At 55.2% G+C, this 24,159-nt stretch overlaps 2 protein-coding genes across 2 annotated transcripts; both read left to right on the top strand.

The window, feature by feature from the left end:
• The first annotated feature begins 4,716 nt into the window (after positions 1–4,716).
• Scrt1 (scratch family transcriptional repressor 1) lies at positions 4,717–7,716 on the top strand. The gene is made up of 2 exons (XM_038344218.1): positions 4,717–4,831; positions 6,785–7,716. The coding sequence occupies exons 1-2, from the start codon at positions 4,717–4,719 to the stop codon at positions 7,714–7,716; spliced, it is 1,047 nt and encodes a 348-aa protein (XP_038200146.1).
• Positions 7,717–13,618: 5,902 nt separating this feature from the next.
• Positions 13,619–23,917, top strand: Dgat1 (diacylglycerol O-acyltransferase 1). Its single transcript, XM_038344071.1, has 17 exons — positions 13,619–14,029; positions 19,561–19,648; positions 21,258–21,298; positions 21,393–21,478; positions 21,563–21,615; positions 21,745–21,850; positions 21,991–22,098; positions 22,183–22,257; positions 22,340–22,443; positions 22,532–22,570; positions 22,642–22,683; positions 22,763–22,807; positions 22,886–22,998; positions 23,073–23,138; positions 23,230–23,317; positions 23,406–23,468; positions 23,548–23,917. The coding sequence occupies exons 1-17, from the start codon at positions 13,803–13,805 to the stop codon at positions 23,698–23,700; spliced, it is 1,497 nt and encodes a 498-aa protein (XP_038199999.1). The 5' UTR covers positions 13,619–13,802; the 3' UTR covers positions 23,701–23,917.
• The last annotated feature ends 242 nt before the right edge of the window (positions 23,918–24,159 follow it).

Genomic DNA, 24,159 nt, shown 5'->3' with positions numbered 1-24,159 from the left:
AGCACTCGGGAGGCAGAGGCAGGCGGATCTCTAAGTTCGAGGCCAGCCTGGTCTACAAGAGCTAGTTCCAGAACAGGCTCTAGAAACCACAGGGAAACCCTGTCTCGAAAAACCAAAAAAAAAAAAAAAAAAAAAAAAAAATTCTCACTACAGTTATTTTTTATAGAGTATTAGACTGAGCTTATATTTAATGAAAATGTTTACTACTTAGACATTTGCTCTTTGTGTGTATATGTGTTCATATGCCAAAGATCATGTGTGCAGGTTTGTGCATGTGCATGTAAGACCCCCATCTTACTTCAGATACATCCTTCACTTTTTTTTTTTTTGAGATAGGGTCTCTCATTGGCCAAGAACTCACTAAGTAGGCTACGTGGACTGGCCAATGAGCTCGGGGATCTGCCTGGCTCTTATCTTCCCAGTGTTTTCTCTTGTGGTTTGCTTATTTTCAAGGACACAGCTATGGCTGTGTTGTGACCCAGACTCTCCCTGTCACTCTGGCTTTGTCACTGTTTGAATATAAAGTGTTCCTCCAAAAGGCTCACATGGTGAAGGCCTGATTCCCACTGCAACAAAGTTCAGGGGTGGGGCATCCGGAAACTGATTGACTTCCAGGACTCATTGATGCACTGATGGAATCCTATCATGACATTATTAGAAAATGGTAGTAGACGGGCGGAGGTGGCGCGCGCCTTTAATCCCAGCACTCTGGAGGCAGAAGCAGGTGGATCTCTGAGTTTTCGAGTTCAAGGCCAGCCTGGTCTACACAGTGAACCCCAGGTCAGAAAGGGCTACACAGAGAAACTGTCCTCCCTCCTTTTGACATGGGTTACAGTGGTGACATGCCCCCCAATGTCAGCCTTGGTGAGGACCAAGCCTGCTTTACCCTTCAGGCCTTTTGAAGTAGACCTTCCCTGGGCCTTCAACCTGCCCTAGTGAGCTCAGGAGAGGTAACTTCCCTCTGTGTTACCCTCTAAGCCAGCAGCCCTTTGGGGAGGCTACTGTTTCTCTCACCACAGATGGCCCTGACTTGGAAGTGGGGTATCTTGTCACCCAGTCCTTACTGAATTGGCAGACAGTTTCATCCTCTCCCAGGACGTGTCATTGGTTACATCGACCAGCCCAGAACCATCCTGTGGCTGAATAAAGTAGTCTCAAGGACTAGCCTCCATTGCCCTCCTACTACAAGCCTTGACCTCTTCCTGCTAATGACCTCACCCACCCAGTCACCACAGAAGCAGTCCCCACCAGTTCTTTCAATCCAACTTCCCATTCTCTGTCAATCTCCTGTCTCCACCCAGGGGTGGACCCTCCAGTGAGGCTGTCCATTGATTCCCTAGGTGGCCAAAGTAGTGATAGGTTCACAAGGGCCTGCACACATCAGTGGGCTGTTGGCAACACGACAATGGAGCATCCTATCCTGTATCTCCCCTCTCCCCACTTACACACACCTTAAACCTTCCTGCACAATGGGACCTGGACAGAACTGTGGGTAGTTAGAAGGAAAGCAGAGGAAGACATTCACAGACCAAACACTGAGACCCTTATTGAAAAGGGATAAAAATTGAATCAAAACAGCAAGAAGAAAGCCTCACGAGGAGGTTTTGCGTGAGTTGCTAAGAGGGCCAGGATAGTGGGGCCTGCAGTTATCCACGGATTGAGGGCTGCTTTGCTCTTCTACAGAAACAAAGCCTTCTCAGGCTGCAACTCTCAGTGGGAGAGACTCAGTGGGGCCTCGGTTAAGGGAGCTCATAACTTGTCAAAAGGAGTGATCAACTATGCCTCAACTCTTCTTTGGATCAAGGGTCTTGGGAATCTCTACATGGAAGTGGGGGGCAGGGAGTCAGGTTCACAAGGCCAGTTGGAATGCCCAAGTAATTGCACCTGGGTCCCATGTGTTCCATGCACCTGGGCTGGTGGAGACTGATGGTCAAGGCCTGAACCCAGCTGCCCCTCCTGGCCGTTCCCCCAACCCCCGTGTGTGGGGGGGTCCTGAGGGATCTACCATAGCCAGAGCAAGGCCTGCTATGGTTCCCTCGGTATTGCCTGCCCCTGAGACCCAAGGACACATGTGCCCAGGCATGGTCTGTCTCATCAAGGGGGTTAAGGGCCAAAGGAGAGGAGTGAGGGACAAAGTGTGTGTGGGGGGGAGGGGGAAGGGAATGTGTATCGAACATAAGGATAGTGATTATTATATAAAGGGATGGAGAAGAGGGTTGAGCATAGAGCCACAGAGGAATAGGACTTGACTCAGGAAAGACTGGAAGGGCCAAGGACCACGACTAATAAAGAAGGGACCCGAGGGGCAAAGTATAGGGACGGAACTAGACAGGATGACTAAGCCTATGAGGGGACCTAGAGGAAGTGGGAGCATGGAGTTGGGGGTGGGGACACAGTCCAGAAGAAGGCAGCAAACAGAGGGTGAGGGGGATCGAGCCTGCCTGAGCCCCGAGGGTCCTTCTGGTAATTAGACCTTGTTCCAGATGAACCCCCTACCCCCGTCCAGCAATCAAAATGCTAATTGGCCTGACGCCTCCGGCTGCGCCTCAGCCGGTCCCCTCTGGGAAGAAGCCGGGACTAGTGGCGTGGCTGGCGGGGAACCCTCGCCCCCCAACCCCCACTGCGAGCTTCGCCGGCTGCTGCTCGGCGATAAGGGGGAGGCCGCACCCGCCCTGCCCCTCGGGAGCGACTGCCACGCAAGATGAATGTCCGGCCGCTGAGGAGCTGGGCCGCTAGCATAAAGCAGGCGAGTGGTCTCCACACTCAATGTGGGGCAGGTAGCTCACACCCACCGTGGCCGGACGCGAGGCAGTGGATGCAGATCGCAGCCAAGCACGCAGCAGAAGGGGAGCTGAGCTCAGCACTGCAGCGCTGCCCTGGCTTCTGCGCCGGACGGGGCCAGTCCGTATAAGGTCACCGCGCTGCAATCCCCGCTTGCCGCTCCGTGACCATAGTCGCTAGTCCGAGCAGGCTGTGTGGGGAGAGCTCAGCTCAGAGACCCCAACACGAGGAGGGGGCGACGAAGGGACAATGGCGGCGCCCGGCCCTAATTGGGGACATATGCACCCGCGCGCAGCCATTGTGAGGCCCCCAACCCCCCAGTGCCCCGCCATTGGCCATTGGGCCTGACGTCATGGGGGCTGCAAACTCCGGGCGGGCGGCCACGGGAAGGGTTATTCGCCTGGTTGCAGGCCGCCTGGGGGAAGCTGTAGAGGCGCGGAAGGGCGGAAACCACCAATGGAGCGGAATTTCTGGAACAGGGGCATGGCAGTCCCTCTCACCATGCACACTCAGCTTGCTACGACGCTACAGTGCTGGACATCCGTCCCGCGGGAGAGGCGGGGGCAGAGAGGTCCCTCCAGCGGGCACAGGGTCAGCCGAGGTGACAGAGTGGCAAGAGGCACTGCGGCACAGGGCGCACACAGGTTTCCACACTGCGTTTTCGCTGCCTCAGCATTCACGCCTTTGGTCTCCCGCCTCTCCCCGCCTCCGCACATCCCGCGCCTAACCTCCAGACCTCATATGAGGCAGCGTGGACCCGGCTGAGGTCCGCTTGCGTTCTCCCCAAAAGAACCAGAGTCTGGGGTGCGTGAGTGTCAGGCCCATTCCCACCTCTCTCCACACGCACGACTATACCATCAAGTATCAGGTCGCCATTCCCCGAGCCGCACGGGGGAACTCCGTACAAGTCGAGGCGAGGCATCCCCAGGACCCCTCCCAGGAGACCCTGGTCCGGCCCAGCCCGGCGCAGCCATTTCCGCCGGCCTTTTCCCCTCCCCGTCCACCCCCTCCCCCAGCGCTTGGCTTTAAAAGCCAGAGGCTGCGCTCGGCGGCAGGCAGAAGAGGCTTGCGGGCTCAGGAGGCCTGCCCCGGAGCTGTCCGAGAGCGGAGCCCCGCCCCCGGACCCCCGTCCCTCCCTCTCTCCTTTCCTCCCTTGGCCCGCCCTCCCTGAGTACCCCTCCCCCTGAGGACCCCCGCCCGCCGCCCGCCGCTGCCGTCGCCGCCCGCTCCGACTGCAGAACAATAAAGCCAGCCTCCCAGAGACCCCCGCCGAGGACCCCCGCCCGGCGACCAAGCCCGGGTGGCCCGCCCCTCTTCGACAGCGCCAGCTGAGCGCGCCCGGGCGCTGGCCGCGGTGCTGCCCTAGCCAGCGCTGGCCGCGGTGCTGAAGCTGCTGGTGCTCCCGCCGCTGCTACTGTCGTGTTCTCTTGGCTCGGCGCTGCCGCCCCCGGGGGCATGGGGCGCCGCTGACTGAGGTTCCGCCGCCGCGGCGGGGGGGGGGGAGGGGAAGGGGGCCGTGGGGCCGGGCCAGCCCTGCACCCATTCGCAGCCTCCGGGCCCGGGACGGAGCCGCTCCCCCCCTCTCCGCCCCCCCCCAGCCTCCTCCCCCGCCTGTCCAGGGGCGGCACTGCGGGCTGGGAAGCCGGGACCAGAGGAGGGAAGGAAGGAAGGAAAGAAGAGAAAAGAAGAGAAGAGGAGGAAGGAACGAAGGAAGGGGAGAGACAGAGAGAAAGAGAGAGGAGGGATCCGGAGGGGAAGAAGAGACGCAGGGAAGCAAGAAGAGAGAGAATCACACTCGCCCAGCAGCATCCACAGGCCAGACTGGGGACAGTGCTGCTTCCACCGCTCCTCGGATGGTGACGGGGCCTCTCCGCGGACGCAGTCCTCCCGAGCCCCGGCTCTGCAGGCCCTCACTGCCGGAGCCCCGCAGGAATCATGCCCAGGTCCTTCCTGGTTAAGAAGGTCAAACTTGACACATTCTCTTCGGCAGACCTCGACAGCTCCTACGGGCGCGCCCGCAGCGATCTCGGAGTGCGACTGCAGGATAAAGGTGCGCTCTGGACTGCAGCTGGGGCAGGGCCCAGGGCTTTGCTGGAAGGGGTGGGTGGCCAGAGTGTGGGGGTGGAGTGGCAGGGTAGGAGGAGGGATGTAGATCCAGCGGAAGCAGCCCGAGGCTGGAACCGAGAAAGAAGGCTGAGGAAAGGGGAGAAGAGTAAGGCCAGACAGCTTCCGAGGTTTGCCAGAGTGTGGGTACAGGAGAGGTAGGAAAAAGGAATTAGGAACAGGAAGCACTAAAGGCACACACGGACCCACACACTGACTTGTGCTGAAATACACAGCTACACAGACACCTGCTGACATAACAAGACCCAGTTATATGGGCACATGCAAACCCACACCCAGAAATCTGGATCTGTTTCACTTCTTTGGCTGCACCTTCAAAGCCCCTTGCTAGGGCTAGCTAGGGAATGCTGGGAGCTCTAGGGAGTAGGCATGGGGTCTGGCAGGGCCACCCACCTGTCAGGGCCTAGGTACCAGAAGAGGCAACAGCAGTATCTTCCCTGGACTCAGGATTAGGAAGGAGGTGGTGAGCAAGGGAAGCCAAGGTATTGGAGTCAGGGGCGGCTCTTTGTGTAAGGATGCCCAAGTTCAAGGACAACTGTTAGCATGCAGGCAAGGGGGATAGGAGTGCCAGCAGTGTGGGCTGTCGGAGCAAGTGTGACCTGCAAGAGCATAAGCCTGTGTGGGCCCATGTGACTGCGTGTGGCCATGTGACTTTGTGCGCTTGTGTGTGACCCTGTGTGTGTGCCTGCTTGTGTGCCACTACATGAGACCACGTGACACTGAGGCCGCTGTGCACCATGTGACTGAGAGTGTGTCTGGATGGCTGCATATGTGACCCTGCATATGTGGGAGGTGAGTTCCAGTGCCAGGGTCGGTAGACAGCTTATCTTGTGAGAGGACACCAGGCCCAGTGATTTCTGAGAGCCTAGGGGCGACCCTGAGAGGGCTAGAGGCTGCATTGTGAAGGGTATGCTTTTACTTTACGATCCTGAGATTGTGAGATCCATCTTGTACTTTGGGAACAACTGCAGTTATTGGCATGGACAATGTCCACCTGCAGCTTGTCTCTAATAACGTGTCCCCTAGTGGATGCCCTGGCAGTCTTCCTAGTCCCCTGATGGGGACTTGAGAAGGTCCCCAGAAGGGTTAGGGCATGGGGAGAAAAGAATGTGGATCAAAGTAGGGCCCAGGATAATAGAAAGGAGTGGGTGGAGGTAAATGAGTTCAAGCTGCAAGGGTAGGGATCAAGTCCAGTAAGTGGTCAGATAGCTGGGAGATGAGGGCAAAGTACTGACGATGGCCAGAGATAGATGCTGGCTGGCTAGGTAGAAGTCGCTAAGGTTTTGTTGGTACACCTAGGGAACCAGAGTCAAGTCTGGAAGCAGATTTTAGGGTCTGAAGGCGGCCCCGGGGACCCCGAAGAGGCAGGACCGTCGGGGTCTCTGGGCTGGAGGCCCTGGCTTTGTGCGCGGCGGGTCTGCAGTGTGTTGCATAATCAGGGAAAACTGCTGAAGTGGGGAGAACCCGAGGGGGAGGGGAAGGGGGAGGAGGAAGAGAGGAGCGCCGCCCCTCCCCCCTGACCTTGAGGCTCGCTGAAGGGGGGCAGCCGCGCCCGAAGATGCTTCTCTCTCTCTCTCTCTCTCTCTCTCTCCTCCCCGCGCGGGGGCGGGGCGCTTGGGCGGCGGGGGAGGAGCCCTGCCTGGCCCTGTCTCATCCTCTGCTGTCTCTCTTCTCTCCTCTCTTCCCCTCCCCACGGTCTCCATCCTCTCTGCCCTGTGGTCCCTGGCCCCTTCTCCTTTGTCCTAATTCCTGTTCGTCTTCCTTCCGGACTCCAACGTCTTCCGCTGTGTCTTCTCGTTCTCCCGCCGCTCGCTTTGCGTGCGCCTTGCCCGCTGCTCCGTTCCCCTCCCGTTGTCTGTCTGTCCGCCTCCGCCCGCAGGATACCTCAGTGACTACGTGGGGCCTGCGTCTGTCTACGATGGCGACGCTGAGGCGGCGTTACTCAAAGGGCCATCCCCGGAGCCTATGTATGCTGCGGCTGTGCGCGGAGAGCTGGGTCCCGTGGCCTCTGGCTCAGCACCGCCGCCCACCCCTCGCCCAGAGCTGGCTACTGCTGCTGGCGGCTACATCAACGGCGACGCGGCGGTCAGCGAAGGCTACGCGGCTGACGCCTTCTTCATCACTGATGGGCGCTCACGCCGTAAGGCTGCTAATGCCAACGCTGCCGCGGCCCCCTCCACAGCCTCGGTGGCGGCCCCCGACAGCGACAGTGGAGGTGGGGGCGGGCCGAGCAAGCGAGGCTCTGGATCAGGGTCCGCTAGTCGGGGTGGCACGCGCGTGGGGGCGGGCACCGAGGCGCGTGCGGGGTCAGGAGCCACGGGCGCTGGTGGCCGGCACGCGTGCGGCGAGTGCGGCAAAACTTACGCCACGTCGTCGAACCTGAGCCGCCACAAGCAAACGCACCGCAGCTTGGACAGCCAGCTGGCAAGGCGTTGCCCAACGTGTGGCAAGGTGTACGTGTCCATGCCGGCCATGGCTATGCACCTGCTCACGCACGATCTGCGCCACAAGTGCGGCGTGTGCGGCAAAGCCTTCTCGCGGCCCTGGCTGCTGCAGGGCCATATGCGCTCTCACACGGGCGAGAAACCCTTCGGCTGTGCGCACTGCGGCAAGGCCTTCGCAGACCGCTCCAACCTGCGCGCACACATGCAGACGCACTCTGCCTTCAAGCACTTCCAGTGCAAGCGCTGCAAGAAGAGCTTCGCGCTCAAGTCTTATCTCAACAAGCACTACGAGTCAGCCTGCTTCAAGGGCGGCGCCGGTGGCCCCGCAACCCCTGCGCCGCCGCAGCTCAGCCCGGTTCAAGCCTAGGGCAGCGGGGCCTCCGCCAGCCAGGTCGGCTCTCAGCAATACGGGCCCCCCAGGGAAGTCTCCGCTGGCGTCAGGGCGGAGGGGCTGGAGGGCGGGCCCCTCCTCACAGCAATAGGGGTAGGGAGCCGGCCCCACCCCGCCCCGCTCGCCAGGAGCCTTGCCAGCCCCTTCAAGCAATAGGGTCCCGAGGGGAGACCCACCCCGAAACCCCTCCCCTCTCCTCCAGGGTGCCCCAGGCTTTCTCCCAGCAATAGGGTCTACCAGACCCAGAACCGAACCTCATCTCTTAGTTGGGTCTCTGAAGACAGGGGTGAGGTGAGGTAAGGAGCGCCCTCCTCCCTCCTCTGCGCCCCTGGATCGCGTTGCAGAGACTCAGGTCTTCCCCACCCTTTCCCAAGCCTTCCGGGCCAAGCCTTCAGCCGGGCGTCCAGGGAGTCAGCTCCACCCGGGCAGCTGGCCGGATGAGGAGCAGGAGAGCAGGCGGGCCACAGAGGCGTTCTGTTCCATAGGCTTTGCAGACCTCCCGGGAGTGCTAGACGATTTGGGGATGGGGAGGGGCACGGACGGCGGCAACCCTCTCCCTCGGGTTCTTTCTGGGGCCTCAGTCCGAGCCTCCCTCCTACCCTCGCCTCGCATCCTCTGCCAAATCCGAATTCTTCCAGCCCGGCTTCCGGGGCTCTGTCCTCCATAACGAATAATAATGACGCATATCGGAATCGCATGAACTTATCCGACCTACTCAGACCCCGATCCCACCCTGCCCCGGGGCCCCCTCCCTTCCTCCCCAGGCTTCGGGTGTTGGAGGACGGATACCCGGGCCGGCAGGCTGGCGTGCCACTGCCCTCTACACACCTCTGTATTTGCTTTGCGGGTAAAGCCCCCTGGGGGGGTTGCGGACGCGTCGGGTTTCTTTCTTTCTGTATTTATACGTTTTATTTATGAACGGATTGCACTCGGGTCAGGGAGGGGGCGCCGAACCCTCATTCTTCCCGCCGACGCCCGGGGCTTAGGTTGTCCAGGACCACTTCCTCTGCCCCTGAGCTTTGCCTCACAGAGGCCGGCTCTTTCCCAGAGGCCAGGCCCAGCCCCCACTCGGTTGCCAACTTTCACCCGTCTATGCCAAAGCCTCGGCGGTGACCCTACCCCAAGGGCCCGCCCCATTGGCCGCCGCCTTTGTGACATCACTGCATGCAGTCCCACCCTTCTTCCCAACCCTTCCCGGGGCTGCCCGCTCCCCTTCCTCTTAGTTAGTCCGATGCAGACTATAGAGCAATAATGCGCACTGCATGTGAAGCTGCCGCAGCCTCTAGAGTTACTGAGAATCAGGTATCCCCTGCCCTACCCATCCCATAGGCCCCTAGATCAGGGATGCTGCGCGGGGCCGGCCACGCAGACTTTCTTTCCCCATTCCCTACCCCAGGGCAGAGCCCGGCAGGCGTCATGGTTTCAGAGGCTGGAATGGAATGGTATCAACCACAGCCTCTCTGTCAGTCCTTCATCACTCACCGACCCATCATTGGGTACCTACAATATGCCAGGCCCTTTCCTGAATCCGTCAGAGATGTGGCAACCTTCGGGGAGGTGCCTGTCAGTGACGGGCCCAACAAGCATGGGTATGCCAGGGTGGAAGGCAGTTGCAGAAGGCTGGATCCCTGGGCCCATATGGCCTCTCCTACCCACCTCAGTCCTCGTTTATGCTGGATGTAGTCAGGTTCTGCCTTTGACTTGGGCCTTGTCTCCAGCTCAAGTTGGACAGGCCCCAGGGTCTCGGGGGCTCAGCTTCACCAGGGCCACCCATACAGGTACCCATTTTCTGATTCCCTGAGATACGAAGCTCTGCTGTCTCTGTGCCGCTAAGGCGCAACAAGCTGGAGTATATGGTATGGCCAGCCTCATCCCAGCACCAAGCTTGGCTACCCTCCTGGTGCGGACCTGCAGGCCTAGCATAGCAGTGCCCATATCCAACCCCCTAACTCCACCTGGCGAAATGCCCACAGTTCCTAGCCTGGGCCTGCCAGCCTGTGCCGCATGCACACGCACACAGAGGCGCCCACCCTGCCCCACTCCTTACTCCTGTCTACCTACCTATGGAGAAGGCTGGAAGGGCTGTGGGCCCGCCAGGATCTCCCGCTTCGCCCACACCCTGCCGCCGTGGAAAGCCATGGGCCCCCTCCTGCCCCCATAACTAAGCAGCACAATAACCGACTTAGCGAATTCAGGTAGAAGGAACGTTTAGGTAGCACCTATTTTGTACTGATTCTACAAGTAGGGCCCGAGGTGCGGGGGGCCCTCGGGTGGGGGCTGTGGCTGCCGGCCCGCCCCGCCCCCACCCCCGCCTGCGCCCCGCCACCTTGTACATACTCCTGGCCCGCAACAGGCCAGGATTTTTACTCGGGCCGTGTCCCTCTTCCGCCCCCGTTTGGGGCCGGGCCGGCCGGACAGACGGACGGACGGACAGACCTCCTTCCTAAGCACAATAGCACCAGCTCCTCGGAGCGCCGCACCTCCACGAGGAGAATAAATGCCACTCTTGATAGAATTTGGAGTGTTGACGTGTCCTGTTGGGGTGCCATTAGGGGTATCTGAGGGTGTCTGAAGGGAGAATTTCCAGTTCTGAAAGCTCAGACCAGGGCTGGGAATCGCAAGCGAAGCACCGGCCTTGGCCTTTTCTCTTACCGGAAATGGTCTGCCTTCTAGCTAGACCAGTGGAGTACCTCTCTGAAGGCAAAGCCATTGACAATTCCCCTGGGACAAGCGAAACTACTCTGTCTCAGGTATTCAGGGCGCTCATAGCTTCTAGCCCAAAGTCAGATCTTGCTCAATCTGACTTAGAATGGCTAAAATATACTGCAAAACCAGGTGGTAGTGGCGCGGCGGCCTTTAATCCCAGCACTCAGGAAGGCAGAGGCAGGCAGATGTCTGTAAGTTCCAGGCCAGCCTGGTCTGCAGAGCGAGAAGCCCTGTCTTGAAAAAACAAACAAAAAACAAAGAAATACAGAGTGGAGTTGCAGTCTCTCTCCTGGCCTGGACAGCCGCTACTCTTTCTTCCTTAGTACTTCTGCAGCTGCACCAACAGCTGCAGACTCCTCATCCTTAGCAATCCTCTGGACCAGTGTTGGAGAAATGGGACAGGAGAATTTTCCCGGTCTAGCCCCGCCCTTGGAAGCCTGCTGCTCTCAATCAGATCACTAAACGGTGGGAGTGTGCCGCTGTACTGCTAGCCGGCAGCACAGTTGGAAGATTCCCAGGGGCAGAGGCAGGTCACAGCCACCATAGCCCTCAGGTCCTAGACAAACTGAGAAGAGGGAATAGGAGGCAAGGCTGTGCTGGGTAGAGAAATCTGCCAGGACGGGGTGGGGTCGGCTCACCCAGGGATGACCCCTGGTGAGCAGGTAAGCAGGTGTGAGTTGAGTCGCTCAAATACTCTGCATACATCTGGTCAAACTAGGTCAATCTTAGGTCAGAGTCAGCCCAACTTCCTACATCCTGGCAAGAGCAGGGGCCTGACCCGCTCATCCATTCACTGGCGAAAAGGGAGAGAAGGATGGCCAGCAGGTCATGGCCTATGTGCCAGCGGTGTGGAGAACATTGCCGTGGCAGAGGGCACACCCTGGGAAGCTGGGACAGCCGTAACAACAGGAGTGAAGGCACATCTGGCACTAGGAGAAGTTCCTAGCCAGGCTCCCTGTAGAAGGATCTTAGCTGTCACTGTCTCTGACTGGGAAGAGATCATTTCCTGTTTACAAAACAGAAACCTGAGGCTCAGGGGTGAGAAAAAGAGCTTGTGGAAGGATAAAGAGCCTTTACAGAGCTCTGTCTCATTCCGCACACCCAAACACCACTTTGGCAGACAGCAGAGACATGCAGCAAAGTCTCTTATCTGCCCACTTCCAGAGGACGCCAGTTTCAAGGTCCTAGTTGTTTCTGTTCTTTTAGGGTGGTGGGCCAGAAGAATGGAAACAAAGCCCTGGAGGGCTGAGATGAGCCTATGTCTCCATTGCTGTAAACTCTCCCCAGCAGGTTTCCTTGATCTGCTTGTGGCCCCAGGGTGCTGGGGGTCAGTCTGAAGCTGTCTGTAACTTCCAAAACCCTGCTGGTCCTCTTAGTCCGGCAGGCTTGCAAAGCTCCTTCTTACTCCAAGGCCCAAACCCCTTTTGTTGCCACCTCCAGCAGGGAGATCTGTCCGGCATCACGGTTTCCTTTCCAGTTCTTCCATCCACACCGATTTCCCAGCCAATCTCACCTGTACTTTTTCTTTTCTCCTGCGACCCTGGGTCATGCTTCACTCTAGATTTTGATAGTGAAGCTGCTGCACCAGGCAATCCCCCATCTCAGGCATCCATCCAGTCTTTTCTCCCTGAATCAAGTCTGGCTCTCTGATATAGGTCCCAACTCTTTGCCACAGGTCTCCATCATTTCTGGAGGCATTGGTCCCTTCACTCCCATGGCCTCTTGCAGGTTGACAGCTTTAAGCCTGGATGTCAATGAACCGCTGCCTCCAAGGAAATCTTGCATTATATTAGATGGTGTGAATTCATCTCTGGCCTGAGTGGCGGCCTGAGCCTCAACCTCCCACTTTTCGTCCCTGGTTTCATACTGAAAGTTGGTGTAGCCAGAGCGCTATCCCAGGAACATGTGGATGCCTCATGTTTACTGACGGGGGCAGTTGGGAAGGGATGGTAGAGCTCACAGGACTCACATTTCAGGTTCTCAAGTAGACATTTTCTTTCATTCTGCCTCCTTTTGGGTTAGTATTTGCAAAGATCTAGCCCTGCCTTGCCCAGGTCCAGCTGAAAGGCATGCTGTGCCAGCAGCAAAGGAACGCTCTGGGAGACTGAGGAGATCAGGTTGGCTCTAATCCACAAAAGTCCATGCCCTGGGCTCCTTTCTGTGCGCACTACAGGAAGACACCTGCAAGGTAGCGTCGGTTGTTCATCATGGTATGTGGCATGAACAGAGGGAGAAAAGAGGATACTATAGATGTGGGGTGGCCTCAATACGGAGGCTGGTGGCACCCTGTAGGAGAGGCTACCAGCCCCAGGGTGAGCACTTGCTTATCCTATGGAGGTGCTTCTTGATCCTGCTATCCCCAGAAGAGCAAGTCGCTATTCTCCTTGGTCCTTATAGCGTTTCTGAAGGAAATCAGCTGTTTCCCGAGGTCATGCACTGTGATGCCTAATTCAGGAGGGTTGCACGTCAGGTCTGCGACCCAGGTGTGGGATGGGGTGTGGGGTGGTGGAGGAAGAGACCATGGTGATTAATGGGTTGCTTCATTTACCAAACAACTGGGCGGTTGCACAGACTTGCTGTGATACGAGACTGGGTATTTCTCCAGCTTGATCCTTTGACCGGGTATGCCCTCCAAGCTCCATTTAAAGCGGTTCCTGCCGAGCAGTTAGGGATCGCTCAGAGAACGGAGGTGCCAGCCAGGGCTGTTAGCGCAGCCAGTTGTGCGCGGAACACGGATCTGGGGCCTCAATACGTCAGTGTACGCACAGTTTCATAAATGACCCACACCCAAACCGCTGTTGGGTAGAGGGATGACGAAACTATGTATTTCCAGAAGTAGGACAAGGGGCAGGCAAGAGGTCAGGGGAAGTGCGCAGCTGACAGGGAATCGGGAGCCGGTGCAATCCTCGGCGGTCCTTGTTCCTCGGACAGAACTTTGGACCAGTTCCACCGAAGTTCGCAACGCAACTGCGCGCAAAGTTGCTTCAGCACTCTAGCCAAGCGACTGCCGAGTTCCCAGAGTGCCATGCGCCGTTGACTCGCCGCGCCTTCAACTCCCAGGAGGCTCCGCGCCCTGCTCCCGCAATTCCCAATGGGCTCCGCGTCTTCGCTCAGGCCCCGCCCTCGCCTGGCCTGGGACTACAAATGGACTCTCAGGGGACGCCACCGTCAGTCATCTGCTCCGCGGTAGCGCAGCCTCAGCGTCGCAGAGGTAGTTGTGGCCTGTGCTGGCTACCGAGGCCGGCAGGGGGCGGCGGCGGAGGCCGTTACTTAGGGTCCAGAGGCGGGGCCGCGGGTTCCAGGCGCTGCTAGCCGGCGGGCCACGACTGGGCCGTGACGAGGTGCGGGCCGAGGCCATGGGCGACCGCGGAGGCGCGGGCGGCTCTCGGCGTCGGAGGAATGGCTCGCGGGTCTCCGTCCAGAGTGGTGGCGGGCCCGTGGCAGCCGAAGAGGAGGTGCGAGACGCGGCTGTGGGCCCCGACTTGGGCGCCGGGGGTGACGCGCCAGCTCGGGCTCCAGCTCCAACCCCGACCCCGGACAAAGACAAACACACCGACGTGGGCGACGGCCATTGGGAGCTGAGGTAGCAGAGCGCCTGACCCCTACATCTGATCTCCCCAGCGACGCTCCCAGTTCTTAAAAGGTGGCCACAGCTTTGCGAGTCCCGAGTCTGGGGGTCCCCTTGGGCTACACAGGGACATAGTCTTGGGGAAGAGGGTCACTTGCCAAGGTCACCCAGGTGGGGTCGAGTAGCCAACCATGGAGCCCGGGCAGAGGAGTAGGTAGCAGCCCCTTTTCCAGTTTGCTTAGGGAAGCACAAGTCCCTTGAGGTCCCTTCTGAGGGGTGCGTAGCAGGAAGTCTGGAACCCTGGGGATTGTTGGTGAACGGACTTTCCTCCGTAGAAGGTGGTAGATGTTTTGGGGGGAGGCTTATGATGAAGAGGTACCCTTGCAGAACTCTGGGGGGTGTCCTGTGGGTAGAAGGCGGCTAGAGGCTCCGGAGGACGCTAGCCTGTGTGAGAAAAGTGGAATGAGCATTTGCCCAGGGCAGGGGACAGTACAGGAAGTTGTCTTGTACTAAGAGAGTGGCTTCATGGCTTATTCACCCTTCTTCCTGTAAGTAGGAGGGCCTGAAACCCTGCTTATGCTACCAGAATGACTGCAGGCTATAGGGACTGAGCTGACAGTTAAAGGAGACTTTCCTCCCCTGGCCGGGTGCTGGAGGTTTGGTATGCACACACCTATGGGAGAGGTGGTGCATCGCTGACTGACTGACTGACTGTAAGAGCAAAAGAATGCACCGTATTCTTTGATAACATTGGCTGCCTCCTCCAAGCTGTCCCTGAGGCTCTTTCTGGTGTTCATCATGGGACCCTTTTTAGTAGTTCTGGGTTAGGGAGTAGCTGAGGGACTAGGAGAAGGTGGACAACTAGGCTGGCAAAGATTTGTTCTGTTTGTATCAAGGGAGTCTTTCTCTAGTGGGCACTGTGGGAAGGGGGCCCCAGCTGCCCTTGGGTGTTCACAGTTCACCTAGGAGATAAGATAACTTCAGTGTGAGGCCTGGCACAGTGTGGACAAAGGTCAGGTAAGAAGGCCATGAAGGCACAGTGTGGGAGGAGGCTGGCCCTCCTAAGAGGGATGGTGGTTTTCTGTAATTCACAGCTTTGCTTGAGGGAGGTTGACTTCCCACTTTCCATCTGAGGAGATGATGTATCTCTCTCTCTCTCTCTCTCTCTCTCTCTCTCTCTCTCTCTCTCTCTCTCTCTCTCTCCTTCAAACAAACAAACAAACAAACAAACAAACAGGGTTTTCCCCGTGTAGCCCTTCCTTGTTCTGGAACTCTATAGACCAGGCTGACCTTGATCAGAGATCTGCATGCATCTGCCTCCCAAGTGGTGGGATTAAAAATGTCCATGCCCAACTCCATCTGAGAAGATGTGAAGGGTCCTAGAGTTCCCCTATGCTGGCTACCCTCATTGCCTTTTCCTTTAGGAGTCGGGGAGTCTGCTGTATGACCTTTAGAGGGGTAGGAATAGTGTCTTTATGTGAGATCTCAGTTGTGGACCAAGTTAACTATTCAGCAATAGGCAAAAGAGAACAGTCCCATCTTTGGATGGCCACTTTTCTGTGTGAACTTTTTCTGTGTCTTTTGGTGTGAAGTTTGTGCAAAGATAGGAAATATGTATGTGTGTGACATCTCTGCTGTGATTTCCCCTCCCCATAGATGGGTGGTAGATTGCAGAGGTGGGGTTGGGGAGCTTGTTATCTCCTGTGTGTCTCATTCTAATTTGGGGATGCCACAGGGCTTGAGGCCTCCTAATTGAGGTGATAGATTCCATTCTTTCTGTTGGTGGGCCAGGCTCTGACCGCCCTCTTGGAGTTGGCCTGTAGCTCACCCCATTGCCACTGTTCTCTTGCCAACTCCCCCTCCCTTTGTTGTTGCACTTGGCAGTCCAACCTTTCTCTCACCCTTCCTCTTGACTCCGTGAATTTCTGTATCTTCCCCTCCCCTGTACTTCCTGCTCACTTTAAGCTGGGCCATTGAGCCGGGTCCTGAATATCAGTTCCTTTCTTCTACCCTGTGGCAAGGTGAGGCAGTAAGTTCTGTCTACTATTCACCTTTCCAGATGACACACATTCATGGGCACCCAAGGCAAGACCTTAGGGTGGGTTTTTTCCATGGTATTTGTCCCTGAATGTCTTTTATACATCTCTAGTAGGGTCTGGGAATTTATGAGGAGCTTGCTTCAACTTTCTTATACCCCAGGGCTTGGCTCAGAGGGCAGCGCAAAGGAAGTGCCAGGTGTCAGCTAGAAGAGTAGCTGGCATTCTCTTCCCTTCTTTTTCTGTTTAGTGTTGAATCTGAACTGAGGTCCCTAGATGAAGTTCGTACTTGGAGATTTATTCTTTGAGTGTATGTGGGATGGGCATGTTCTTGTCTTACAATGCTTCTGTGGGGTTGCAGGAGAGGCAGGAGAGGGTGCTAGCTCTTCCTTGCTAGCTTCCTTGCTTGTGTGGTTTATCTGGGTAGACCTGGGTGGTATAGGAGGGAGGGCCTCAGGGAGTGAGTGTAGGACATGGAAAGGCCCTTTAGTAGGTGAGAGGGTGGCACAAACGGCTGTGATTATGGCTAGCCAGCTCCTCTTTTCCCTGCATTTCCATTTCTGCAGCCTGCCCTTCAGCCCATTTGCTTCTGGTCAGTGGCAAGCCTAGACTTTGCAGACATTGATAGATGGGGGTTTCCTCTCCTAGGATCTGTGAAGGGAAGGGGTAGCATAGGTGGAGGCAGGGCAGTGGAAATGCTGCCTTCATGATTCTGGATGGGCAGTCCATAGAAGGAGGGACCTGAGACATTGGTGTGGATAGTTAAGGAAGGAATTAGAAGCCCAACAGAAGGAACCTGAAAATAAGCTCTTAGGATATTGTCTGCTAACCCAGACACATGTCTGCAATACCAGCACTAGAGAGGCTAAGGCAGGAGGATCAGCAAGGCCAGCCTGACACACAGACCATGTCAACTAAATTACAAAACAAAGATTGTCTGCGTACTGCCAACTCTGGAATGAAGGACCTATTCTCCACTTCTGTCTTCATTCTGGAGATGGCCACAGAAAAAGCAGCATGGTTGCCCAAAGGGGAGAGGGGTCAGTTTTTTTATTTATTTATTTAATTTTATTTGAATGCTTATCTTTTTTAATTTATTATGTAATATCTGCCTGCATGCCAGAAGAGGGCACCAGATCTCATTACAGATGGTTGTGAGCCACCATGTGGTTGCTGGGAATTGAACTCAGGACCTTTGGAAGAGCAGGCAATGCTCTTAACCGCTGAGACATCTCTCCATATCTGAGAGAGGTCATTTTTGTGAAACAGCTTTGGTTATGGTGGGTTGTGGCACAGAGGCCAGCTATGAAGTTTTGGGGCCAGGAGGCTTTGGGATAGTTGTGCTGAAAGCACAGGACTTCAGCTTGGGGGAGGGGACTGATGGGAAGGTCTAGCACAGAGACGCAGAGATACATTCTTGCTTGCCTTATGGTGTTGCCTCTTTATTTATTCATTTTTTATTTTTATGGATATCTACATCAAGCCAGTGAAGGGAGCTGGAGAGGTGGCTCAGAGGTTAAGAGCACTGACTGCTCTTCCAGAGGTCCCGAGTTCAATTCCCAGCAACCACATGGTGGCTCACAACCATCTGTAATGAGATCTGGTGCCCTCTTCTGGCCTGCAGATATACATGGAGGCTGAACAGTGTATATAATAAATAAATCTTAAAAAAAAAAAAAAGAAAAAAAAGCCAGTGAAACCAGTTTGGGGATATACCCCAAACAAAGACAGCAATTAGAAGGCAGGTGCAGATTGGAAAGAAAGGGGGGCTCAGATAGAGACTACAGTCGTATTATATGACTTCTATCACATAGGCCTAATGTGACGCTGGAAGGCTAGTCCTTAGGAAATGGACAATTGGAAATGGAGTTGGGCTGGAACTAGGGTGGAACTATCTTACGTTGGTGCTCTAGCATGGCATGGACAGTAAGACTACTCTCTGACTCACCAGGAGTTAGTGTAGATGGGACTAGGTGCCAAGCAGATCTCTTTCCTCTCTCTCTCTCTCTCTCTCTCTCTCTCTCTCTCTCTCTCTCTCTCTCTCTCTCTCTCTCTCTTCATTTTATAACGACAGGGTTTCTCTGTGTAGCCCTTGCTGTCCCGGAACTCATTCTGTAAACCAGGCTGGCCTCGAACTCAGAGAGCTACTACCTTCCTCTGTCTCCTGAGTGTTTTTTTGTTTGTTTTTGCTTTGTTTTGGGTAGATCTCAGTCTTGAGTCTGGTGATGGTGACACACACCTTTAATTCCAGCACTCAGGAGGCAGAGGCAGGCAGATCTCCGAGTTTGAGGCCAGCCTGGTCTACAGAGTGAGTTCCACGACAGCCAGGACTATTCACTGAGAAATCCTGTCTCCAAAAAAGGAAAAAAGAAAAAGATCTCAGTCTTGATAGCAAAGAAAGAGCTTGTTGGTTTTGCCCCTCAGCCTCCTTGACCCCTCTTCTGGAGAGGGCTGTCAGACTTCCAACCCTAACCAAAGCTAGGGCTTGCCCCTTATTATAAGGCAAGGTTAGCTCTAAAAGGGCATCTGTGGGATAGTCCTAAGGTAGGTTCCTGGCCTGCTCCTCCTCCTCAGATGCTCCAGGGCAGAGGTGTATGTGGTGAGAGGAAGCAGAGGCCCTACCTCTTTGTTTACAAAATCTATGTCTTGCTCAATTCTGTGTGGCTTCCTGGTAGCACAGCAGCTGAAGGGCAAGGTGGAGCCACAGTTGGTGTGAGTGAGGGTTCTGGGATGTTCTGTAACCAAGTCTGGTCCTTATCCTAGTCTCACAGTGCTCCTCTGCCTGGCCTGGTATATTTCTTCACAAGCAGTGTCTATTTGGGTGTTCTGCATCCAGTCACTGGGTGAGAGCCTTCGTGGGTAGGAAGTTTCTGAGGGTTTTCATCAGGCCCGAGTAGTTGCCTCATGGCCCCTGAACAAAGGCAGGGACACAGAACTGAACATGAGAGGGCCGTGGGGCCAAATCATTACTCCTAAGAAGAAAGGTACATTAAGGCTGGGCACTAGGCCAGCTGTTATAAGGACCTCTGTGTCTAAATGTAGGGAGGATGCTTTTCCTGGCTATGGTGGGGACTCTTCTGTGCGTGATGTGGTAGGTGGGATGGGCAGATTGGGCAAGGTAGACTCCATCTTGTCTTGCTGTCCTAGCAGTACTTAATAGGTCCACATAGGTCCACACATGCCCAGGCGGGATTATCTTTGTGGCCCAAGAGCTTGGTTGCAGTTGGAGATTTCTGGAGCTCAGACTCCATGGAGGCCTGGCTAGCCTCTTCTGCTTGTGATGAACATTTTTCTGCTATAGGGAAAGACCTCTGGGTGGTTCTGAGACCTTTTCCTCTAGTAGCTATGTAGCCTCTGGAATGGCTTTGCCTGGCTCCTCTTCCTGTTTGTAAATGGGTAATGGACTCTAGGTAAAAAAGACACCTGAAGCAGGAGTTGGTCGTGATGTGTTTTTCCCTGTCATACTGGTTATTGCTTACTGGACAGGATTCTGTCTCCTTTTTTTGCTAGGTGCCACCGTCTACAAGAGTCTTTGTTCAGCTCAGACAGTGGTTTCAACAATTACCGTGGCATCCTGAATTGGTGTGTGGTGATGCTGGTGAGTAGGAATGTGGGAACAGACTCACTGAGGCTATGTGTGGCAGAACCTTCCAGGGTGCCCTTGCCCTGGTACAGGCTCTGCCCTTTGAAGGCTGGTTGGATGGAAGCAGGGGCAGTCCTTGCAGTGGCTACATTGGCTTTCTCTTGGATCCCAGGCTAGCTCTGGGTGGTTCAGTGGTAGTAGAGACAATGAGTCTCTTGAATACTCTGCTGTCCTCAGGTTCCCCTTGGCTGTGCAGGTGATATGGGAGATCAGGGACATGGAGGGGGGAGTATAGGTTGCTCTCTAGTCTGGGAGGCTGAGGAGGGGCACTCTATGGCCTCCCTAGAAAACTATGGAAGAGGGCTGGAGAGATGGCTCAGAGGTTAAGAGCACTGACTGCTCTTCCAGAGGTCCTGATTTCAATTCCCAGCAACCACATGGTGGTTCACAGCCATTTGTTCACAGCCAGCAAGCATACAGAAAGCATACAGACAGACAGAACACTGTATACATGATAAATAAATAAATCTTAAAAAAAGAGAAAAGTATGGAAGAAATCTTGAGGATGTATTTCCTATGCCATGTGGGCAGAACCAGCTACTGCTTTGTAGGCCTTCTAGTCCCTTTCCTTCAACCTTGGGTATTGGTAGTTGGGGTGCTATGCCATTTCCAAACCTGTTGCCTCTAGGGCCTGGTTCATACTGGGGCCATGCATCTCCACCCCAGAAGCCATTGGAGTCCAAGGCTCAAAGGGACAGCCTAATGGGTGGGTCAGGGCAAAGGGCTATTATCACCCAGCTTCTTTTTTTTTTTTTTTTTTTTTTGGTTTTTCGAGACAGGGTTTCTCTGTGGCTTTGGAGCCTATCCTGGAACTAGCTCTTGTAGACCAGGCTGGTCTCAAACTCACAGAGATCCACCTGCCTCTGCCTCCCGAGTGCTGGGATTAAAGGCGCACTACCGCCCGGCTTCACCCAGCTTCTAACACTCAGATATGATCTGATACCTATTGCCTTTGCCCAGAAGTGTCTGTTCCTGCTTTAGGCATGGCTTCTTTGGCCATTCAGTGTGGAAGGGACTCTATCCTGTTGTGCTCTGAAAGGTTTCTGAGGCTTTCAGCACCTTTTCCTTGGACAGAGCTTTAGGCCTTGGTTAGCTGTACCACCTCCATGGTGCCTTCTCTGACCATCCAGGCGAAGAACTCTACCAGTGTTCCCTTGTCAGTATTGCCCATTGCTTCTGTTTGGGTAGTTGGCCAGGTTGGTGACTCCAGGCCTGTGATTGGTGCTTATAAGATGGCTGAGGAAGGAGACCAAACACTGAGTCTCAGGCTAGAGTCTAGAGGCTCAGTCTGTAGATGAGCTATGCTGGCTGGACTCACACTCATGGAGCTTTGAGTATTGCTAGAGTAGCTGACTCTGGTACAGAAAAACCTACCCCTGTTCTTTTCAGTTTTGATGGGTCTTTTTGCTGCTTCTCCTGTCCTCAGGGCTTTCTGTAGCCTCTTGTCTCTCAATTAGGCACTGAAGGGACCAGTACCCTGGGCAAGGGTAACTGCCAGAGGTGTTGGGGTCAGGTGGGCTGTTTAGCACCAATAGGGCTGAACCCTCCTGATTGTCTCTTGCAGATCCTGAGTAATGCCAGGTTATTTTTAGAGAACCTCATCAAGTGAGTACCTTTTCCAAGTCCCCTCTTACCTCACCCCTGCCTCCTCAGGCAGTGAGGCCCACCTCTACTCAGGCCCCCATTGCCCTACCCCTAGGTATGGCATCCTGGTAGATCCCATCCAGGTGGTTTCTCTGTTTCTGAAGGACCCCTACAGCTGGCCCGCCCCATGTCTGATTATTGGTGAGCTGCACTCCAAGAAGGGCCATGGGTGGGGGAACAGGCTGACAAAGGCCTGAACCTGTCCTGTGATGCTTCTGTCCTCAGTATCCAACATCTTTCCTGTGGCTGCATTTCAGATTGAGAAGCGCCTGGCAGTGGTAAGTGGTGCCCATCCCCCTCCTTGCTACAGTCACTCGTGGTCTGCTTGTGATAGGCTCTTCTTACTAGGCCTGATAGTCTTCTCCCAGGGCAGAGGACCTGGTTGAATGCTCTCCTTCTCTCTCCAGGGTGCCCTGACAGAGCAGATGGGGCTGCTGCTACATGTGGTTAACCTGGCTACCATCATCTGCTTCCCAGCAGCTGTGGCCTTACTGGTTGAGTCCATCACTCCAGGTGTGCCTCCATCCTAACCATCCCAGCCCAAGTTGAGCTGACTTTTTGGTTGTTCATGTGATGTGGGTGTCATAGCCAAGCCCACCTTTCCTGTGTTAACTGTGGTGTATGGGTAGACATGGCTGATACCTATCTTGCAGTGGGTTCTTTGTTTGCCCTGGCGTCATACTCCATCATCTTCCTCAAGCTCTTTTCCTACCGGGATGTCAACCTGTGGTGCCGCCAGAGAAGGGTCAAGACCGAAGCTGGTAAGAGGCTGTCAGGACTAGAACTTGCCTATAGGACTGAGTCTGGGCTGCATGGCTCACCTTGCTGTCTTGGTTTTCTGGCAGTTTCTGCAGGGAAGAAAGTCAGTGGGGCTGCTGCTCAGCAAACTGTGAGCTACCCAGACAACCTGAACTACCGAGGTGAGCTGTGGGGTTGGGGTTCTCAGAGGCAGGACTGTAAGCTCAGGGCTATGTCATCCTAGTACCCAGCCTTCTCTTCTAGATCTCTACTACTTCATTTTTGCTCCTACTTTGTGTTATGAACTCAACTTTCCTCGGTCCCCTCGAATACGAAAGCGCTTTCTGCTACGACGGATTTTTGAGATGGTGAGGTTTGGGCCTTGAGGGTTGGTCTGGGCAGGACTTGGGGTGTGTGTAACTGGTGTCTCAGCTGGCTGCTTTGTTCTTCCTTCAGCTCTTTTTCATCCAGCTTCAAGTGGGGCTGATCCAGCAGGTAAGTGCCGTGAGTGGTTGTATGGTAGGGCTTAGCACAGCAGAGGAGAACTAATGGAATTTTCTTTGCAGTGGATGGTCCCTACTATCCAGAACTCCATGAAGCCCTTCAAGGTAAGGTTAGGTTCCACTGTGGTAGGTAGGAGTGGGTAGAGTAGATGATACAGCCAGCTGAAGCAGCCTATTTCCACAGGATATGGACTATTCACGTATCATTGAGCGGCTCTTGAAGCTGGCGGTGAGTGTCTGAGGCTCCGGTGGGATAAGTGTGAAGGTTATGAGGGAAATCTGCAACATGGAACCCTGTCTCCCCTAGGTTCCCAACCATCTGATCTGGCTCATCTTCTTCTACTGGCTTTTTCATTCCTGCCTGAATGCTGTGGCAGAGCTCATGCAGTTTGGAGACCGCGAGTTCTACCGGGACTGGTGGTGAGTAGTATGTCTCTAGGGATCTGGGTAGATCATGGCATGTTCTGCTTATCCCATTGTTTCTTGACCCCAAGGAATGCTGAGTCTGTCACCTACTTTTGGCAGAACTGGAATATCCCTGTGCATAAGTGGTGCAGCAGGTAGGGTGGTATTTGCACCTGTGGAGTGTGGTTGTGGATGGACCTGGGCCTTATGGCATTAGCCTCATCCTATGGCTTCCTTGCTCTGCAGACACTTCTACAAGCCTTTGCTCCGACTGGGCAGCAACAGATGGTTGGCCAGGACAGGGGTGTTTCTGGCCTCAGCCTTTTTTCATGAGGTCAGTGCTTTAGGCATATCCCACTTCACCTCTGGACAAGGCTGGGCCACCCACTGAAACACTAACCTCTCTTCTCCCCATACTCTAGTACCTAGTGAGCATTCCCCTGCGTATGTTCCGCCTCTGGGCATTCACAGCTATGATGATTCAGGTGAGCAACTCTGACACTTGTTTCCCTTAGCCTGTATCTGTGCCAGGCCCCACCTGACTATAGCCTCATTTGTCCTCAGGTCCCACTGGCCTTGTTTGTGGGCCACTTCTTCCAAGGAAACTATGGCAATGCAGTTGTGTGGCTGACACTCATCATTGGGCAGCCAGTGGCTGTGCTCATGTATGTTCATGACTACTACGTGCTCAACTATGATGCTCCAGTGGGGGCCTGAGATACTGCCAAAGACCAGCCCTCCCTAACCTAGGCCAGTTCCGGAGGGGTTCCTGGCTACCTGCACACTCCTCCTAGTCTGGGAGGCCTCTCTGCCCCTATGGGGCCCACTCCTGCTCTTGGGGATGGCACCCAAGTCCAGCTGGTATAAACCAGTGCTGGGAGTTTGTACTGACCAGGGGCCGAGGACATCAATAAAGTGCCGTCTAAAAACCTTCCTCAGCCTCCTGGGGTCATGGAAACTGCTGAGGGTAACTGATACCCACATGTGTTATGTAGCCTCTGCTTTAGGGACTGAAATTCTCAACCTCCAGTTTAAGCATATAGTGCTGGAAAGATTTGTTTCCATCTACAATCTCATGGAGTATGTGAACAAAGTTGTTCAGCTGCAGGACAGGACATAGGCAGTCATATGCAGTGATGGCCCTAGAACAGCAGCTGAACAAGGTTACTGTTCAGG

The sequence above is a fragment of the Arvicola amphibius genome, chromosome 9 (assembly GCF_903992535.2).
Source record: "Arvicola amphibius chromosome 9, mArvAmp1.2, whole genome shotgun sequence".
Classification (NCBI taxonomy): Eukaryota; Metazoa; Chordata; class Mammalia; order Rodentia; family Cricetidae; genus Arvicola; species Arvicola amphibius.
Note: the sequence above shows the minus strand (reverse complement) of the source record. Positions and strands in the feature narration are given on the sequence as shown.

What these genes read in the sequence shown, in the direction of transcription:
- Scrt1 (XM_038344218.1), top strand. Translation starts at nt 4,717, where the DNA reads ATGCCCAGGTCCTTCCTGGTTAAGAAGGTCAAACTTGACACATTCTCT. An exon ending in AGTGCGACTGCAGGATAAAG is followed by an intron (nt 4,832 to 6,784) that starts GTGCGCTCTGGA and finishes CTCCGCCCGCAG; the next exon opens with GATACCTCAGTGACTACGTG.
- Dgat1 (XM_038344071.1), top strand. Translation starts at nt 13,803, where the DNA reads ATGGGCGACCGCGGAGGCGCGGGCGGCTCTCGGCGTCGGAGGAATGGC. An exon ending in TTTTTAGAGAACCTCATCAA is followed by an intron (nt 21,299 to 21,392) that starts GTGAGTACCTTT and finishes CCCTACCCCTAG; the next exon opens with GTATGGCATCCTGGTAGATC. An exon ending in CGCCCCATGTCTGATTATTG is followed by an intron (nt 21,479 to 21,562) that starts GTGAGCTGCACT and finishes TTCTGTCCTCAG; the next exon opens with TATCCAACATCTTTCCTGTG.